The sequence below is a fragment of the Phyllopteryx taeniolatus genome, chromosome 6, assembly GCF_024500385.1.
Source record: "Phyllopteryx taeniolatus isolate TA_2022b chromosome 6, UOR_Ptae_1.2, whole genome shotgun sequence".
Lineage (NCBI taxonomy): Eukaryota > Metazoa > Chordata > Actinopteri > Syngnathiformes > Syngnathidae > Phyllopteryx > Phyllopteryx taeniolatus.
In genome coordinates, this window is record NC_084507.1 from 3,878,779 (window position 1) to 3,895,186 (window position 16,408).

Below are 16,408 nucleotides of genomic sequence, written 5' to 3' on the forward strand. Positions count from 1 at the left end.
CACACACACACGTTTTTTTGTTTTTTTCAATTGAGTCGTACGAGTTACAGGTCATGTTAATGGTGGAAAAGGTTTTGTAAAGATTTATCTTGGTCTCATATTTTTTTTACATCACAAAAACCTAGCATTTGAAAAGGGGTGTGTAGACTTATATCCACTCTATATCCGGTCTGTGTAGGCTGCAGTGACATTGACAGATATCTTAATATTAAATTTGAATCCACTAAGGTTTGGGGATAGATTCCAATCAAACAAAACTCAATTCCATCCATTCCCCCCCCCCCGTGTACGCTGCCAGAATGCATATCACTCTGGGTGTCTTGGACCATGTGTTGTAAATCCAGCCAAATATTAGAACATTGTACCGGTAATGAATTTTGGCAGTAATTAAGTAATGGCTGGATATACACTAAATTGTTCAAGTGAAAAGTTATCATCAATTTGGTTCAGTTCGGGTATGGGACATGGTGGTGGAAACAGAAAACAAAACCCATAAAGCAGATACCCTCATCAGAACCAGACCTCGATCTGTGCACAGAATATGACAGGCGGATAAAAATCTGATATGAATTGGATATCAGCCAACGTGACATGTAAAAGGATATATGGTCAAACCCTATCATGGTGAGACTGATGTCATAAATACTCTGATTGATGATTTATACACACTCACAAAACACCCACGGTAAAGATAAAAAAAAAAAGATAAAAACCATCAGCAAGTGGTAGAGTATGGATTAAATAAAGAAAACATTTGTCAACAGAGGCCAGAGGAATAATGCAAGCCTTACCAGTATTTAAACAGTTGAATCATATATCAGTCACTGAAATGTAGATGTAAATAAAAATGGTGAATTTCAGCACAAAGTAGTAATAACGAAGTGGACATGCAGTGTAAATGCGGCCTTAAATTTGTTTGGTTTACTTGTGAACAAAATAATAGTAATATTTGGTAAAAATCTAATCTGCAATTTTCCAGCACCTTACTGACCAGAAAATAATTGGTTGGTCTGCATCAATAGACAAAACTTTAGTCCTGGAACAAAGGTATTTTATGTCTGACGGATTTTATCCTCCTAAGCCCCTGGCCAATAAAGCGCACAATCCCAGAGTCCAGACAGATCAACATGGTGACCTTTTAGGCATGGCTTTAGTCCAACAAAGTTACACCCCATGCAGCCAACGCCACCAGGACACACAGCTTCTGTTCGGCCACAGTACAATCACGAGCAGAAACACTCCCAAAGAAATCACACTAAATGATAGAACTTTATAGCCTGGTGTTTGGAGAAAAACAAACACAGTCACAACACACTCACACATTTACTGCTTCTCGTTCCTTATAGAAACTGCCAATGTTTATTGCCAATGAGTAACTTCTTTGTTGGTGACAAGCTGTCTCATTAGAGCCGTCAATAATGCAGTTGAGGGAGTTAACCACCATTCTCATAAAAAATGCATCTGGGCCTTATTTCATGTCCAGTTGAAGGCACTTTAGTCATCTTGACAACAGTCTATCACCCTGGTCCAATCTCCCTCGAGTTAATAACCATTACAGTTCAATCTTCTATTAAAGACCACCAACTGCACGTGACGATGACTCAAATAGATCGTTCGCTGACAATAAATTCCTATTTTTTTGGCCTTCCCCACACAACATGCAATACAATAACAACACACTGTATAACTATTTGAGAGCACTCGTTAGGCCCGGCACACACAAAGACAATGGGGCTGTTTTTGTCCCGATTTTGTCCTTTCCCGACCAAACACGTCTAACGCCAGACTATATTATGTCTTACAAAATTGTCCTATAAGATTATCCTTAGTTCTGATCGGTGTTAAAAGTTGATTTGTCCAGATTTTAGGGTCCAAAACAGGCCAGGCCGACAATCATATATAATGACCGTGTCCAATATTTACGACCAATGCTCTTTATTGTGTGTGGGGAAAGCAGACTACGCTCAGTGAGTCGTGATGCAGAGAATTGTGACGTTGACGTGGGACAGAAAGCAGCCAATCAAGAAGCACCCTGACTCAACAAAAGGAAAAGAATGTAAATAAAATCAAGCCTTCAATCAAGTCTTAACCAATGTTTTTTTTTGTGTGTGTAAAAGTGGGCTCCCCAGACAGCAAGCAGTATTTTCCAACTCAAGTCGTTTTTTGAGGATATTGCCATTTTACAAGGCTCCGGCAACCTTTGGGAACACTTGGCAAACATCACACACGAGAATTCGAGATCGGTGGCGGAACAGAATCTTTATGTGAAGTATTCTGTGTTAAGATTATTGGAGCACAATACATACAATAAAACCAAAACAGTTAAAGGCCAGATTTTTTATCTTTAAGTATGGGATCTGTCACAAATTTAAAAAAAATAAAAAATCTTGGATTTTAAAAATCCTTGTGTGTACTAGGAAGTACAGTGGAGGAAATAATTTGATCCCTCACTGATTTTGTTAGTTCACCCACTGACAAAGACATGAGCGGTCGATAATTTTAATGGTAGGTTTATGTTAACAATGAAAAACAGAATATCTAAAATTGACCATCTCCCTAAATCCTTGTTCATAAGAGACCAAATCTTTTCTCTAATTATCCATCCATCCATCCATTTTCTACCGCTTATCCGGGTCGGGTCGCGGGGGCAGTAGCTTTAGCAGGGACGCCCAGACTTCCCTCTCCCCAGCCACTTTATCCAGCTCTTCCGGGGGGATCTCGATTTCCATTATTTAAAAAAGTATGTGCCCTGCGCTTGGCTGGCGACCGGTTCAGGTGTACCCCGCCTCTCGCCCCAAGATAGCTGGGATAGGCTCCAGCACGCCCGTGACCCTAGTGAGGATAAGCCATGAAGAAAATGGATGGATGGATGTATTAAAATGTATTTATCAATCGCTTCTGAAATGAATAGTACTTCGAAAATGAGACCTTTAAGAAATAAATACTGATGAAATGACCCTGACGCCGAAATGTTTACGCTACCACGAGGTTTTATTGTAGCTGAAACTGAAGATAACGAGATGATGTTTCACAAGCTTCCACAGCGTACGTAACAACTCGGAATCACTAACAGAATATAGCCATGTGTGGCACACTCAAGGAATAACACGCAGAGGCAAACTTTAGGCTCGAGTTACTCTGCAGGGTTTAACCTATGTCAATTTGGACTCTATATAATTCACAATATTGTACAGTAAAGTCCATAAAATTAACTGTACTTTAGGTGCACATCGAATGATTTGAGTGAGTCAGCATCCTCAATAATAAACCAAAGACAACTTCCAAGCCCCCGGGTAACATCGTAGCATAGTTAATAGAATCAGAATGCCTCAACTGCCAGCTTGCTCAACAAACTTTCTGACTGCTCTCGCGTCGGGATTCGTTGTGATAACTGATCAGACAACGCAGTCCCGAAACACGATCGACTACTTGTTCTATAAAAGTCGGGGGGGGAAACGACTCATATGCTAGCGGGCAAGTTAGCTTTGCTAGCAAGCTAGCGTGGCTCGCTAACCACAACAACAGCGGTAGAGCGTACATACGAAGAATGTTAATCGCATATTCATTAAGTAAAAACAAGCAACATACACATGTATACTTAGGTGCCAGTCGTTTCTCTTGGCCCTTTACCCTCCTAGAAAACATGACTTTCGTCCAGGGCCAGGTTGCAAAAAGAAAGTCACATCACAGATCATCTAACCCTGTATTGCGTTGGGATCCCCGAGAGAGGCATTGAGTGATTGAACCCTGGCAACCTTACTGTCTGGACTTAAATAGAATTTTTTTTTGAAGCCAGCCTCACGCAATCCCATCAGAGTGACATCGCTGAAAGCCAATTACAACGTGAGATAAGAATAGAACCCGAACCCCATTGGTTAAAAATATTGTAACGCCGTCTCAATACTGGAAAAATTAAAGTTACAGTAACACTAGACAGACAGATTTATGCACATTGCATACCATTATTTGATTGCAGAACAAGGAATGCATAGAAAAGATTTTGACAAAATTGTTCTAATTACATGTATAATTAACATTTCCCCAATATTCAGTCCCTGTGCACCTGTCTGCCTGTATGACATTATTCATGAACGTAGAAGAAGCAGAATCCATTAACATTATAATTAATTACCAATCAAAGTTTTCTTCTCCGATCTTAAACAGTACCCTATAGTATCTCCTTTGTATCATACTGGGTTAAATTTTACAAACACTTTCTTCTTTTCCTTTCGGCTTGTCCCTTTAGGGGTCGCCACAGCGCGTCATCCTTTTCCATGTAAGCCTATCTCCTGCATTCTCCTCTCGAACACCAACTGCCCTCATTTCTTCTCTCACTACATCCATCAACCTTCTCTTTGGTCTTCCTCTAGCTCTCTTGCCTGACAGCTCCATCCTCATCATCCTTCTACCAATATACTCACTATTTCTCCCTGGATGTGTCCAAACCATCTCAGTCTGCTCTCTCTAACTTTGTCTCCAAAACATCTAACCTTGGCTGTCCCTCTGATTAGCTCATTTCTAATTTTATCCAACCTGGTCAGTCCGAGAGCGAACCTCAACATCTTCATTTCCGCCACCTCCAGCTCTGCTTCCTGTTGTCTCTTCAGTGCCAGTGTCTCTAATCCGTACATCATGGCTGGCCTCACCACTGTTTTATAAACTTTGCCCTTCATCCTAGCAGAGACTCTTCTGTTACATAACACCTGACACCTTCCTCCACCCGTTCCAACCTGCTTGGACCCGTTTCTTCACTTCCTGACCACACTCACCATTGCTCTGGATGGTTGACCCCAAGTATTTAAAGTCCTCCACCCTTGCCATCTCTTCTCCCTGTAGCCTCACTCTTCCCCCTCCACCCCTCTCATTCATGCACATATATTCTTTTTATTTCGGCTAATCTTCATTCCTCTGTTTTACAGTGCATGCCTCCATCTTTCTAACTGTTCCTCCACCTGCTCCCTGCTTTCACTACAGATCACAATGTCATCTGCAAACATCATGGTCCACGGGGATTCCAGTCTAACCTCATCTGTCAGCCTATCCATCACCACTGCAAACAGGAAGGGGCTCAGGGCTGATCCCTGATGCAGTCCCACCTCCACCTTAAATTCGTCTGTCACACCTACAGCACACCTCACCGCTGTTCTGCTGCCCTCGTACATGTCCTATATTATTCTAAGATACTTCTCTGCCACTCCAGACTTCCGCATGCAGTACCATAGTTCCTCTCTGGGTACTCTGTCATAGGCTTTCTCTCGATCTACAAAGACACAATGTAGCTCCTTCTGACCTTCTCTGTAATTTTCCATCAACATCCTCATGGCAAATAATGCATCTGTGGTACTCTTTCTAGGCATGAAACCATACTGTTGCTTGCAAATACTCACTTCTGTCCTGAGTCTAGCCTCCACTACTCTTTCCCATAACTTTGTTCTATAGTTCCCACAGCTCTGCACATCACCCTTGTTCCTAAAAATGTGCACCAGCACACTTTTCCTCTATTTCTCAGGAATCTTCTCACACGCTAGAATTCTATTGAACAAGCTGATCAAAAACTCCACAGCCACCTCTCCAAGATGCTTCGATACCTCCACAGGAATCTCATCAGGACCAACTGCCTTTCCATTTTTCATCCTCTTTAATGCCTTTCTAACTCCCCCTTACAAATCATTGCCACTTCCTGGTCTACCACACTTGCCTCTTCTACTCTTATTTTCCTCATTCATAAACTCCTCGAAGTATTCTTTCCATCTACCTAGCACACTGCTGGCACCAGTCAACATATTTCCATCTCTATCCTTAATCACCCTAACCTGCTGCACATCCTTCCCATCTCTATCGCTCTGTCTGGCCAGCCTGTATAGATCCTTTTCTCCTTCTTTAGTGTCCAACCCGCCATACATGTCATCATATGCCTCTTGTTTGGCCTTTGCCACCTCTACCTTTGCCCTGTGTCGCATCTCAATGTATTCCTTTCTCCTCTCCTCGGTCCTCTCAGTGTCCCACTTCTTCTTAGCTAACCTTTTTCCTTGTATGATTTCCTGTACTGTGAGGTTCCACCACCAAGTATCCTTCTCTCCTTTCCTCCCAGAAGATACACCAAGTACTCTCCTGCCTTCCTCTTTGATCACCTTGGCTGCAGTGGTCCAGTCTTCTGGAAGCTCCTCCTGTCCACCGAGAGCCTGCCTCACCTCTTTCCGAAAAGCTGCACAATACTCGTCCTGTCTCAGCTTCCACCACATGGTTCTCTGTTCTGCCTTTGTCTTCCTAATCTTCCTCCCCACCACCAGAGTCATCTGACACACCACTATCCTATGCTGTCTAGCCACACTCTCCCCTACCACAACCTTACAGTCGGTAACCTCCTTCAGATTACATCGTCTGAACAAGATGTAATCCACCTGCGTGCTTCTACCTCCGCTCTTGTAGGTCACCCTATGTTCCTGCCTCTACTGAAAAAAAGTGTTCACTACAGCCATTTGCATCCTTTTTGCAAAGTCTACCACCATCTGTCCGTCCAAGTTCCTTTCCTGGATGCCGTACTTACCCATCACTTCTTCATCACCCCTATTTCCTTCACCAACATGCCCATTACAATCTGCACCAATCACAAATCTCCCTTCTGTCAGTGATGCTCAGAACTACTTCGTCTAGCTCCTTCCAGAATTTCTCTTTCACCTCTAGGTCACATCCTACCTGTGTGGCATAGCCACTAATCACATTATAGATAACACCCTCAATTTCAAGTTTCACCCTCATCACTCGATCTGATACTCTTTTCACCTCCAAGACATTCTTAGCCAACTCTTCTTTTAAAATAACCCAGACTCATTTTTCTTCCCATCTACACCATGGTAAAATAACTTAAACCCTGCCCCTAAACTTCTAGCCATACTGCCTTTCCACCTGGTCTCCTGGACACACAATATATCAACCTTTCTCCTTATCATCATGTCAACCAACTCCCGAGATTTTCCTGTCATAGTCCCAACATTCAAAATCCCCACATTCAGTTCAAGGCTCTGTGCTTTCCTCTTCTCTTTCTGCCGAATAACCCGCTTTCCACCTCTTCTTCTTCTTCGCCTTTGACCCACAGTCACTGAATTTCCAACGGCGCCCTGCAGGTTGACGGCACCGGTGGCAGACGTTGTTAACCAGGGCCACGACCGATCCGGTATGGAATTCTTTGGATGAACGCTCATATTTGTTTGGCAAAGTTTTAAGCCGGATTCCCTTCCTGACGCAACCCTCTGACGCAATTTATTCGGGCTTGGGACCGGCCTACAGTTTGCACTGGCTTGTGCCCCCATAGGGACGCAAATTTTACAAACACTTCGATTGGACTAATTTCCAATTCACTCACAGAGCTACAACTATTAAAATACAACCTCGGTTTTGCTCCCTTGTAATATTCTACAGCCAAAAATTGTATACTTTGAGAAAATTAGGAAAACAAAACGTTGAAATCAACACACTATGGCCTTCTCCCCCAAATAAAGTGAGTTTTTCCACTGCATTGTAAATAAAGCACATGTAACGTTGAGAACCCTCAAAAGGGGGTCCTTGCCATTGAGTCAGCCAGGGCTTTTAGCTCAGGAGTCAGTGCCCTCGACTTCCAACCAGTGACAGCGCAGGTGTGAGTCCCGGTGCGGCTGCATGGCGCTGGATCGCCACCGTTACATATAATCATGTTGGCTGATTCAACAAAATAGGTTGCCAAATGCTAACCAACAAACACGATTGTCACACAACATGTAATGGTTCAAAAATACACTGACTGAGAATAGTAAACAATTACACAAACATGCAAAACACTTTGGTTGGAGGTTCAGAATATGCGATTCCAAGCAAAGAAAGCATTCACATGGCATACATAAAGTTCACATAAATTTACAATCAAACCAACAAATGTGGCTCACACAAATGCAAAATACAGAAGCAGTTTGCAAAACTATACATTTACACTGAGCATTGCATAATGAAAGCAAAATAAGTGTTGAACATTTAATGTGACACACACATTGCAGTTAAACCAGTACAACACATTATTCTGGTTTCGCAGATGATGGATTAATTAACAGTGAAGAACTAATTAATCCATTTCTGTAAACCTGAGTCAATAAAACACAACACACACACAATTTAGCTGGGAAGACCCTACCTCCCATTCTTTGACATTGAGGCCAGTGATGGGCTCGTCCACAGCACTTTCTGACACCTCTAACGTCTTAACAACCATGAATCCAGGTTCTTGTCCCATCCCTCTGACACCCTCACCATACATATCTGGGCTCCACTGCATGAAGAACACATAAAGGTGGTCTGACCTAGGAGGAACAAATGGAGAAAATTAATTACAGAGGCAATTTGTTGTCTCTAAACACCTAAAAATTAGAACAAATATCATCACTCATCGATTAGTAAGTGCAACATTTTAGGTGGATAATACTGTATATACTGAGCAATACAACATACAACCCCGATTACATATAATGTTTCTAATAGGATATTTGGGTCGTTTTATTCAAAGATATGCAATGGTTTTTAGAAATGCCTTGTCTGTTCTAAAATCTTTGAAAGCCAATCTTTTGCTTACATGAGAAGTTGCTTCATGTCATCAAATCATAATCTAGTGATCTGTCTGTGGTTAAATAGTGGTTGAATGCAAATGCCACTTTGACAATTATTTCAGTTCTTTATTACAAAGACAAACATTTACATTTTCTCCAGATTTAAAATATGATCAAGTATGAACGAGGAAAAAATTTGAATTTTAACTACAAAACAGATAATAACCTCTTGTGATAATACAGATATGTCTGAAAACATATTTTGAGATCAGACAGCCCAGTACTCTGTTGAATAATGTTTAATCCAAAAATGGTGCTGCACTTAAGTGGATCCCCGCTATTTGGGGGGATAGTGACTGAGCCTGACCGCAAATAATGATAATTTAATATCCCAAATACGAGAAAAAGTTTGTTTGGTAAAATTTTGGACCTTTATACAAAAAGTAATCAACATTGCTGAAGACATAGTAAACAATCGAGCAGCGTGGCAGTTCAATGCGAATGAATTGATGGTAAGATTGTGGATAGCAGCAAATCAATGATGCGCATTATACATAAGTATTTTCCTGATTTTCTTTTAGGTCAATTTTGGAGGCGCGCGTTATACTTGAGAGCGAGATACATGATAAATTACAGGAAGTAAAATATGCTGTAAGTATCATGTAAAGCCCGCAAGATTTTACAAATTGTACAAAAGTCAGTAAGTTGAGTTGTATTCAGTGTCTTGCTTGTGTATGGCTCATTCATAGTCTCCCATTTCTTCGTACACCATTCCCAAGTTACTTAAAGAAGCATCATACGCCTCGCTTCCCATCTAGGTCAGATTCCAGAGAGTCTATTGCTGTCTGATGAAAGACCTTGTGAGCTGTTCAGTTGTCCACTCGTTCACCTGAGCAGCACTCTTCTAACACACTAGTTGCAGTGCAAAGAAAAGCTAAATGAGTAGTAAGAGCTATAAGCCCCACTTTTCAAAGCTAGCTTTGAATCTGACATGTCCTTTAGCTCTTACTGTATCTGTACGAACAGCACACTGGAAAACTGTTTGCCAGGTGGGAAATGCTGTAGCTAAGCAACCTGTGGAGCAGAACAACAAGACCAGGCTGAAGTTCTCAAAGTGAGCAGAATTTCAGTGTCCCGCAGTCAACGTGTTGCATAACAGAAAAGCATTTAATGGAACCATGGCCGACCCCCCCAAAAATAAAATAAATAAATTTAACACGGATGCTTGTCTGATTCGAATGAGATTACTAGTTGGAAAGCGCGCTGTGCCATTACTCAAGAAAGAGAAAGTAAGCTCCAGTTGCTGGTTCACTTAAATTGCTTTTCCCAATCTAAGTTAGGTAATTTTTTTTTTAGCTCACTATCTTTTGTTTTACTGTTATACAATGTTTGCTAAGAAATCATTAACCAAACTATATTTGAATTCGATTCAAAACAGCAGAATTGGTGGTGGTCAGAATATATGCATTTTGTGAGGACACAATGTTGAGGGGGAGAGAGAACGTGCTTTGAGGAGACCAGACGTGCCTAGGTCACATGCATGTCACGACCACCAGAATGAATAAATAATGGACATTTTATTTTGGTGTCTGGCAGAATGCATATTTGAATGTTGTTAAATGACGTTAAAAAAAAAAAAAAAGTGATCATTCAGAGTGTTCAGTGAACTACCCCTTACTTTAATACGGTCTATGCTGTTTTTTAAATCTTAACTTAACATAACTTAACACTGCTCCAAACAGCCTAACATCAAACAGGTGTAACGATTCAAAGACATCTGTGCACTATGCATCTTGAGGCTTAAGGGCCTATCTCACTGGCGGAGCCGGGACTGACTCCGGGACCCTGGAGACCGAAATATTGCTTGCGCTCTCACCAGGAAAGATGTCTGTGAGGCGTCTCCAGACAATGTGACAACCAATTCACCCGGAGGTTGCTGATATTGGCTTGTATACAGTATATAATATATAGCGGCTGTAGTAAGTATGTAGCACGTCACCATTTTTCTCACTAAATATACTTCCAAAAGTGCTATTGACCTGAAGATTTCACCAGATGTTGGAAACAACCCAAGCAATCCATACATTCAAAGAAAGTAGAACCAATAAGTTCAGAAATTAAGTTGTGTGTAAAAATGCGAAATGACACAGGGAAAAAGTATTGAACACATGAAGAAAGGGAGGTGCAAAAAGGCACGGAAAGCCAAGACAACACCTAAAATCTATCAATAATCAAACAGCAACCCAGCCCCTTGTCAATGCAAATGAATATAAACTGGTTCAGTCCTAATTGATGGCCTACAAAAAGGTCTCACTGCCAAGGTGTGAGTCAAGACACCTCTCATGATGGGTAAGAGCAGAGAGCTCTCAAGGCCATCGCAAAGTAACTGTTGCAAAACATAACGATGGTACTTGTTACAGGTGCATATTTAAGCTTCTGAACGTTCCAGGGAGCACGGTTGGGGCCATAATACGTAAGTGGAAAGCCAATTATACCACTATAGATTTGCCTCGATCAGGTGCTCCTCGCAAGATTTCTGACAGGAGGAGTCAAAAGAATAATAAGAGTTGTCCAACAGCCAATGACCACCTGTGGAGAGCTTCAAAAAGATCTGGAATTAGCAGGTACTGTTGTCACCAGGAAAACGGTGAGTAATGCACTCCGTTCACCACGCAAAACCATACTGCTGAAAGAAAAAAAAAAAAGCATATCAACGCTCATTAAAAGATTACTGAACACATTTGGGCAAGTTTTGGACTGGTCGGATGAGAGCAAAATTTAACTGTTGGGATGCCATAATGCAGATGTTTGGAGGAGAAATGGCACTGCACATCACCCTAAAAACACCATACCAACATTGAAGTCCGGAGATGGGAACATGATGGTGGGGGGCTGATTTTCAGCAAATGGTAATGGTAAACTTCACATTATTGACAGAAGGCTGAATGGGTAAATCTACAGAGACATTCCTGACAAAAATCTGCTGCCATCTACGAGGATGATGAAAATTAAATGAGGGTGGACATTTTAGCAGGATAATGATCCAAAACAGACTGCCAAGGAAACTCTCAATTGGTTTCAAAGAAAAACAAAACTGCTAGAATGGCCCAGCCAATCACCTGACTTGAATCCAATCTAAAATCTATGGAAAGAATTGAAACTCAAGGTCCATAAAAGAAGCCCACAGAACCTTCAAGATTTGAAGACTGCTTGTGTGGCGGAATGGGCCAAAATTGCACCAGAGCAATGCATGAGACTAGTTTCTCCATACAGGAGGCGTCTTGAAGCTGTCATTGCAAACAAAGGCTTTTATACAAAGTATTAAATAAATACCAGTTGGCGTGTTCAATACTTTTTCCCTGCATCATTTCAAGTTATTACGCACAACTTAATTTCTGATCTTATTTGTTCTACTTTCTTTGTACGTATGGATTGCTTGGATTGTTGCCAACATCTGGTTAAATTTTCAGGTCAATAGCACCTTTGGAAGTATATTTAGTGAGAAAAATGGTAACATGTTAAATACTCATTTCAGCCGCTGTATATTCTTTAAATAAATGTATACTGTATATTACATGTGTGTGTGTTTGTGTGCTCCATGCTCAGCTGATGGACCATGGATACCAGGACAGTCCTCTAATGAGGAAAAAACGTTAACATCCATGAAATTAAGTATTGGGGCGATCGTTCTGATATTAAAAGGATGTCCACATAAATTTTGGTGACAACTGCTTGTAGTTTTTTTTACATTAAACGGCGTCCATAAAATCCAAAATATTGGGGCGATCGTTCTGATATTCTCAGAGGTTGAAGTGGGCATACGTAGAGACGTCCACATACATTTTCATGACGATTGATTGCATTTTTGTGACATTGAGCTAATTTAAGATTTTTCTCAATAGTGGGTGTATCGAGGAGTCGTCAAAGGGTCTCTAATTAAACGGAACACGTTCGATTTCACTCCGATTCCCTGGCGACGCAGCTTGTCCCCAGGAGACTGGAGATGTCACAGAGACGTCCCCGCAAGCAGCAGAGACTAGAGTCGTCATCATGTCGCCAACTAGACTCCAGGCCATTGAGATAGGGGTCTTTAGAGTCACATTGCAGAATGACTGACCTCTCCTGTGGCACAGCAAACCAGTACTCGTGCTTCTTGCCCTGTTGGGCATACTGCTGCATGGATGCGCTGGCATTGGAAACAAACGTCTTCTTCATCGGCTTCCCCACCCGCAGACAAAGGAACTTGTGTGAGTGGCTCTTCCTCCTCTCTGCAGAGTCTAGTTGAGGACATCAAAGTCATATGAAAAGCAAAATGAGACCATTTTAAATCAAAATAGTTAATTGCAGTATATCATTGGATTTAATTTTAATTATATACAGTATTGTATTTTAAGTATTTTTTTTAACAGATGCTTCATCTAGATAAGAAACCATGACTCATTGATGGTATATTCTTCCATTTACTGGTCACTTCATCTGACATTGGTCATTCTGTGCCATAAACTCCAAAGGAGCAAAATAAAGGACTAGCACACAATTTATAGTAAGACAGTGTTCCGTTCATATTATAGTACAGTAAGTTATCATGTACTACTGAGGACAATGAATGAGAGCACAATGCCACGAACATTACACTGGCACATATCCTGAGCTATTAGTAGAGCATGACATAACGGACAGATCAAAAACAATCTGGCATTAAATTTTCTGTATATAGCTTGTTTTCAGAGGTTGCTGCTGTTACTTGTACGGGGTGTGTTAATGTGCGCAGAATGGAAGTATGTATATGCCATTAAATTGTAAATTGCTTTTGCAGAATAATTGCCAGGCAGAGTGAAAATGAAAAAACTCCCTGCCGCTGTCTTGGTTTGTTTCTTCTTAGCAAGGAAAAATGTGTTCGAATCACTGTTGAGGACAGTACAGCTAAAGTGGGTAATGCAGCACCAAATGAGTCACTGTCATGGCTCTGTTCTGTCCTGGCATACATTATCTGTGATTTGATCACAAGCAGACAGATTAAGATACAGCAGTTCACAGCTGGCATCAGAATGCATCCTCACATGAGAATAGTGACCCATTTGAGTATATATCTCACACACAGCAAATGTACTGCTTTATTAACCCAAACTGCATGGAAAACACTACTTTAGCTATGCTTCATCAAATCAAAAAGGACCAATCTGATGCAATAACCCGAATAGCTACATGAAGCGACACAAAAGCTGCATTCTTCCCTCCTCTAATCCGAAGTGCTCTGGTGGTGCCTGTCACCTACTATCATGACTGGGCAGTGTCTCAAGAAGCTCTGGGTGCCAAGTCAAACTTCCATGGAAAGGTTAAGGCCATATAAATATTGTTCATTAAGTTATGCACGTTGTTAATGACTTTGTTTTTCATGGCATGGTTTTATACAAATGTTTAAATGATTAAAACTAAATGATAAATTAAATTGCTCTTTTTACACAAAAGAGAATCAACAATTCACTTAGATGCTTAAAGAATAACTGCATCACAGTTCAGCTGCTTTGGCGGGAAAAAAAACAATGATAATTGTGTTTACCCTGTGCATTCTGTGTGTTGCCCTTTTGCCCCTGTTCTACATTATATTTTTCCTCTGTCCCCTGTTGCATAGAGTCTGTTTTGGAGACTTCAGTCCCCTTGTTGGCATCTCCCAGTGGACTGGCTGTGACAGAAAGGGTGTCTGTGGCAAGTGGGGTAGGTGCGCTTTCAGACCCTGGACGAGAGGTGCTGCTGCTGCTGGGGTGCTGGGCCTGGCTAGTGGTGGTGCTGGTAGTGAGTGTGCTTGGTGGCTTCTCTTCACTGTGCTGCTTGGATCCCAAAAGCGACTGAATATTCTTTTCCGCGGCAGTGTCTGGAGGATTGTCCACTGATGTGGCGGAGGCTTTCGCCACTGGAAGCTCCTCAGGACAGCTGACTGAGCTGCGGGCACTGCCTGTGGCCTGCAAGCCAGTAGGCTCCTCCGGTGTCACGGTTTGCACAGACTCTGTAGAGGCGCCAGACGACTTATCCAGACAGACATCCCCACTGGATGCTTGTTCTTCCTCCCTTATGGGGGACAGCTCAGACTCTGTGAAGACATCTTCTGAAATTGAGCCCTCTGTGCTGCGTGGGGCAGTGCTGCCACTATCATTGGCCCCTGGTTCCCGCAGGAGCTGCTCTGGGTCCTTCTGATGGGAAGGATGTCTCTCTGATGGCAGAGGTTCCAAGTCACTGGAAAGATAAACAGTGTGAAATGAGAATTCTATCCATCATCAAGAAATAATAAGATGCTTGTGACTGAAGGATGTTTTTTTTTTTTACCCCACATTCTGCCACTACTAAGTGACATATATAGCGGTGATCCCGTAGTAGTCTATGAAACCTGTACACTAGATACATCATACAGGACAAAATTACACTATGCATAAGAGGAGGGAGAGTGAAAGATACAGATTGCCAGTACAATAACTGCTCCATGGGGCAGCAACTCCCAGTAAGCTAAATACAGCACTGGTCAGACCATGCTGCCAGCAGAGGAAACATAAAAAAAAAAGAAAGAAAAGACACTATATGGCTCCAACACTATATTTATCCTTGCATAATTCAGGGTCGGACAGGCCTGTAACTTAAAAACAATCCAACTGACGCAAAAGAAAAACAGACGATTCTGTGGGAGGAAACAAATGATTCCACATATGTAGCTAATTCCTTCTGGATACAGAGCAGCAACCAAAGCGTAGGAAGGTTAAGGCATACTTCATTAACCCTGGTATAATTGCATTTTCATTCTTATTTTGGTAAACATGGGAAAATAATTACACTGTCAATTGGTTGCTGATGCAATCAGACTGTGGGTGTAGCTAGAGAAGCACATTGATTTAGAAGAATTTTGCTACATTTCCAAGTGGGTCAGAGCTGGGGGTGGTGTGAAATTGGGAAAAAAAATTGTGAACCATCAGAATGAGCATAGCAGTCACATTTTAGGGGCCGGATTAGCTTTGATAGATGCATCTTTTAATTTAGAATTTACAAAAAACAGGTGAAAGGTATAGCAGGTGCATTTAAAACATGACCTTTGACCGCAATCGCATCAAGCACGTTATTATGAGCGGGCCTTTTCCTATGACTAAGAGAAATGCCCTCCAATTTTGAAGAAAAAAGATAGAATAAAACAAATTAACATTTGACCTTAGCTCCCTCAGAAATCTTGGGAAATTTGTTTTTTAAAAAAAGTTAGGAAATAAGAATGGGAAAATAATCCGTGAAGTAAGAAAAGCAATTAAATTAGCAGAAAGTAGCCACTGATCGCATACACATTTTCTTCCTTGCATAATCGATTCAGATTGCCTGTATTAGTTCTCTTACTCAGGCACAGCCTCTCTGATCTTGGGGTCAGTGACCTCTTTAAAGATGGCGGCAGATTGGACCTCTTCCAGAGGACACATGATACCATACTCCTCGCACCCATGGGTTTGAACCAGAGGGTCCATCCGGTGAGGGTCAAACATGATGTTGTTGGGTGTCACCAGCAACACCCCACTTACTGAACCCTGAAACAATACAAAAGGAAGAAAGAGAGGGATTGGTGAGGAGCTGTTTCAGGCTGGGGTTATGGTTCTATTATTCAATGCCGTTCTCTCTGTCCCGCTACTGTTCTAAAGTGATTGACTGCTAGTGCCGACCACTTAAATGAATTCATTTGGAAGCTGAAAGTGAATCAGCAGCGGTTCAATACCATTGATGTTTGTGGGTATTCGGCCAGGAAAGCTCTCAACACACACATGCTTTACAGGCATCCAGTGGCGGACAGATGATGGCTGAAGTACGTACAATTCATT

General features: G+C 41.7%; 1 protein-coding gene across 7 annotated transcripts in view; it reads right to left on the reverse strand.

Annotated features, from left to right (window-relative positions):
* oxr1a (oxidation resistance 1a) overlaps nucleotides 1-16,408 on the reverse strand; it is a 182,522-nt gene that overhangs the window by 9,150 nt on the left and 156,964 nt on the right. For 6 of the 7 annotated variants that reach the window (XM_061777063.1, XM_061777062.1, XM_061777065.1 and 3 more), the window contains 4 exons: nucleotides 15,936-16,120; nucleotides 14,131-14,801; nucleotides 12,688-12,847; nucleotides 8,162-8,327 (listed from right to left, as the gene is read on the reverse strand). In XM_061777063.1, coding sequence (XP_061633047.1) covers nucleotides 8,162-8,327; nucleotides 12,688-12,847; nucleotides 14,131-14,801; nucleotides 15,936-16,120 — 1,182 coding nt within the window. Of the gene's footprint in view, nucleotides 1-3,588; nucleotides 4,812-8,161; nucleotides 8,328-12,687; nucleotides 12,848-14,130; nucleotides 14,802-15,935; nucleotides 16,121-16,408 lie in introns of those variants that run through there. The other variant, XM_061777067.1, reaches the window with a different exon arrangement.